Source organism: Leucoraja erinacea, unplaced genomic scaffold, assembly GCF_028641065.1.
Source record: "Leucoraja erinacea ecotype New England unplaced genomic scaffold, Leri_hhj_1 Leri_700S, whole genome shotgun sequence".
Classification (NCBI taxonomy): domain Eukaryota; kingdom Metazoa; phylum Chordata; class Chondrichthyes; order Rajiformes; family Rajidae; genus Leucoraja; species Leucoraja erinaceus.
The window spans coordinates 67,996-72,500 of NW_026576620.1; the positions used below are offsets into that span (position 1 = coordinate 67,996).

Sequence of the window (4,505 nt, forward strand, 5' to 3'; positions counted from 1 at the left end):
GTCCAGAGTGTTACGCTGCGCCGCCCAATTTTAAAGGGCATTAGTAACAAGGAGAGAGACACAAAATGCTGGAGTAACTCAGCCGGTCACTGGGCGGCACAAACTCGGTGGGATGAATGTTGGCTCCGCGCAGTTTCTGGAAACGAAACGAAAGTAACCTCTGACAGACCTATTTCCGAATTCTCTTCAAATGTGTGACGGGGGGGCCCAGTACAAATTGCATGTGTGTGTATGTGTGTGTGTGTGTGTATGTGTGTGTGTGTGTATGTGTGTGTGTGTGTGTGTGTGTGTGTGTGTGTGTGTGTATGTGTGTGTGTATGTGTGTGTGTGTGTGTGTGTGTGCGTGTGTAAGCCCTTGCTTACGTGCACGCGTAGTTTGTGTGCAATCGCTTGCCAGTTTTACAGTGCGCTCGTGCACGCGCGCGGGTGTGTCTCGGGTGCGCGCATTTTTGCAGCTCGCCCAGGGATTTCTCACTGTGTGACTGGGACGTTCACGGCAAAGAACTCTGGGGAAGTTCAGGAAGGATATTTTTTTAAACCATTGCAACGAAGAAACCATTGCAGACGCAAACATGTAGACCCAGCGCTTGTTAATGTAAGTCCACAGCTTGTGAATGTAAGTCCAGCGCTTGTGAATGTAAGTCCAGCGCTTGTGAATGTAAGTCCAGCGCTTGTGAATGTAAGTCCAGCGCTTGTGAATGTAAGTCCAGCGCTTGTGAATGTAAGTCCATCGCTTGTGAATGTAAGTCCAGCGCTTGTGAATGTAAGTCCAGCGCTTGTGAATGTAAGTCCACCGCTTGTGAATGTAAGTCCACCGCTTGTGAATGTAAGTCCAGCGCTTGTTAATGTAAGTCCAGCGCTTGTGAATGTAAGATAGACACTAAATGATCGAGTAACTCAGCGGGACAGGCAGCATCTCTGGAGAGAAGGAATGGGTGAAGTTTCGGGTCGAGACCCTTCTTCAGACTGGTGAGGGATAAGGGAAAGGAGAGATATAGACGATGATGTGGAGAGATAAAGAATAATGAATTAAAGATATGCAAAATGTAACGATGATAAAGGAAACAGGCCATTGTTAGGTGATTGTTGGGTGAGAACGAGAAGCTGGTGAATGTAAGTCCAGCAGTGCTTGGTAATTGCCAGCCAGCCTAGTTAGTGGACGTGAAGGAAGGAACTGCAGATGCGGGTTTAGACCGAAGATGCTGGAGTAACTCAGCGGGACAGGCAGCATCTCTGGAGAGAAGGAATGGGTGACGTTTCGAGTCGGGTCCACGGACGTTGTCTGACCAACTGAGTTCCTCCGGCATCTGCAGTTCCTTGTATCCCTGCATTAAAGGTACATTGTGGTAGAGTTGCTGCCTCACAGCGCCAGAGACCCGGGTTTGATCCCATCCACGGGTGCTGTCTGTACGGAGTTTGCACGTTCTCTCCCCGTGACCTGCGTGGGTTTTCTCCGGGTGCTCCGGTTTCCTCCCACACTCCAAAGACGGCGCGGGTTTGCATGTTAATTGGCTTCTGTACAATTGGTGTGTGTGGGATAGTGTTAATGTGCGGGGATCGCTGGTCGGTGCGGACTCTGTGGGCCAAAGGGCCTGTTTCCGCGCTGGAGAAAAGACACAAAGTGCTGGAGTAACTCAGCGGGTCAGGCAGCATAATCCAGCAGTTCATCACCTCACTCCCCTGTCTTCAGTCTGAAGAAGGGTCCCAACCCGAAATGTCATCTACCCCTTTTCTCCAGAGATGCTGCCCGACCCGCACAGTTACTCCAGCACTTTGTGTCCTTTTTGTTGTATTATCCAGCACCTGCAGTTCCTTTGTTTCAGATTCTGGCCTTCATTCAGCGCCTGCCTCTCTCTTTCTCTTTCTCTTTCTCTCTTTCTCTCTCTTTCTCTCTCTTTTCTCTCTCTCTCTCTCTCTCTCTCTCTCTCTCTCTCTCTCTCTCTCTGTCTCTCTCTTTCTCTCTCTCTCTGTTTCTGTGTCTGTCCCTGTTTCTCTCTCTCTATCTCTCTATCTCTCTCTCTCTCTCTCTGTGTCTCTCTCTGTCTCCATCTCTGTCTCTCTCTCTCTTTCTATCTATCTCCCTTTTTCTCTCTCTCTCTCTCTCTTCTCTCTCTCTCTCTCTCTCTCTCTCTCTCTCTCTCTCTCTCTCTCTCTCTCTCTCTCTCTCTCTCTCTCTCTCTCTCTCTCTCTCTCTCTCTCTCTATCTCTCTCCGTCTCTCTCTCTCTCACACACACTCTCTTCCTCTCCCTCTCTCTGCCCTCTCTAACATCCTCTGACGTGCCATTTTACCCACAGCGTCTAGAACTCAGATCTTCACCTCTGGTCCTCCTCTCCAAAGGCAGAATGTTCTCTCCAAAGGCTGTTCAGCTGGTGTTTGTACTATTTGTCCCCACTAAAACCACACGTAAGTATTATTTTCCTTCTCCCACCTCTCTCTCTCCCCCCCCCCCTCTCACCTCTCCCCCCCCTCCCTTCCCCTCCCTCCCCCCTCCCTCCCTCCCCCTCTTCCCCCTCTCCCACCCTCCCCCCCTCCCTCCCCCCTCTCCCCCTCTCTCCCCTCCCCCTCTCTCCTCCCCCCTCTCTCCCCCCCCTCCCCCTCTCTCTCTCTCTCTCTCTCTCTCTCTCTCTCTATCTCTCTCTCCCTCCCCCTCCCTCTCCTCCCCTCTCCTCTCTCTCCTCCCCTCTCCTCCCCCCCTCCTCTCCTCTCTCTACCTCTCTCTCTCTCTCTCTCTCTCTTCCCTCCTTCCCTCTCTCCCTCGTCCCTCTCCCTCCCTTTCCCCCCCCCCCCCCCCCCCCCCCCCCCCCACCCCCTCCCCCCCCCCCCCCCCCCCCCCCTCCCCCCCTTCCCCCCCCCCCCCCCCCCCCCCCCCCCCCCCCCCCCCCCCCCCCCCCCCCCTCTCTCACCCTCTTCAGTTCATCCACCCACACTGCCACCTGGACCCTTTGGGCAACGTGTGTGGTTCCACTTTAGTACACGAGGTTTTATTCCTTAACGTTGTGCAAGGCTCAGCGTACATCCAGCAAACCTCCCACCGAATACCTGCACACAGTGTTCCATGCCAAGGGCTCTAATTTGTTTCCTAGTTTGACTATGAGGCCAGTCGTCGCTGGATGAGCTGGATGAGCAAATTAATTGGCCCGATAGTCTCCGTGTTGTGACTAAAGCATTGAAATACCTTTCCTTGAGTATTACTACAGTTTAGTTTAGAGATACAGCGCGGAAACAGGCCCTTCGAGTCCGTGCCGACAAGCGATCTTTGCACCCCCCCGTTACAGGAGGGAAGGGGAGGCTCTGGAGAGGGTGCAGATATAGGTTTGTGGCTGGATTCATATAGTTTAGAGATATAGCACAAAAACAGGCCCTTCGGCCCACTGAGTCCGCGCCGACCAGCGACCCCCACACACTAACACTGCCCTACATACACGAGGGAAACATAGAAACATAGAAATTAGGTGCAGGAGCAGGCCATTCGGCCCTTCAAGCCTACACCGCCATTCAATATGATCATGGCTGATCATCCAACTCAGTATCCCGTACTTGCCTTCTCTCCATACCCCCCGATCCCCTTAGCCACAAGGGCCACATCTAACTCCCTCTTAAATATAGCCAATGAACTGGCCTCAACTACCCTCTGTGGCAGAGAGTTCCAGAGATTCACCACTCCCTGTGTGAAAAAAGTTCTTCTCATCTCAGTTTTAAAGGATTTCCCCCTTATCCTTAAGCTGTGACCCCTTGTCCTGGACTTCCCCAACATCGGGAACAATCTTCCTGCATCTAGCCTGTCCAACCCCTTATGAATTTTGTAAGTTTCTATAAGATTCCCCCCTCAATCTTCTATTTACTATTTACATTTACAACAAGCCAATTAACCTGCAAACCTGCACGTCTTCGGAGTGTTGGAGGAAACCACAGATCTCGGAGAGAACCAACGCAGGTCACGGGGAGAACGTACAAACTCCGTACAGACAGCACCCGTAGTCGCGATCAAACCCGGATCTCTGGCGCTGTGAGGCAGCAACATCACCGCTGGTCCACCCAGCCGAGCAAATGTAACTTCACCAAAGTCCAGAGTAGACTCACCATCCTGTGCTGGAGTAAACTGAGCGGGCCAGGCAGCATCTCCGGAAAACGTGGATAGGTGACGTTTCAAGTCAGAACCCTTCATCAGCACCCCGATCCCAAACATCACTTAAGTTTATTGTCACGTGTACCGAGGTACAGTGAAAATTATTTTGTTGCGCGCTAACCAGTCAGCGGAAAGACCATACACGATTACAATCGAGCCATTTATATGTACAGCCGTGTACAGATACATGATAAGGGAATGACGTTTAGTGCAAGGTAAAGCCAGCAAAGTCCGATCAAGGATAGTCCGAGGGTCACCAATGAGGTAGATAGTAGTTCAGGACTGCTCTCTGGTTGTGGTAGGATGATTCAGTGAGGTGGGGGGTAGGTGGGGGGGATCAATGGGGTTATACCCAGCATACATCTTGGCAGGACAAA

General features: G+C 51.9%; 1 protein-coding gene across 1 annotated transcript in view; it reads left to right on the plus strand.

Moving 5' to 3' along the window:
* Nucleotides 1-414: 414 nt before the first annotated feature.
* The window catches only part of LOC129694539 (tyrosine-protein kinase-like otk), a 12,296-nt gene continuing 8,205 nt past the window's right edge, over nucleotides 415-4,505 (plus strand). Inside the window, exons 1-2 of the mRNA XM_055631266.1 lie at nucleotides 415-595; nucleotides 2,297-2,405. Coding sequence (XP_055487241.1) covers nucleotides 2,345-2,405 — 61 coding nt within the window. The 5' untranslated portion in view covers nucleotides 415-595; nucleotides 2,297-2,344. The remainder of the gene's footprint in view (nucleotides 596-2,296; nucleotides 2,406-4,505) is intronic.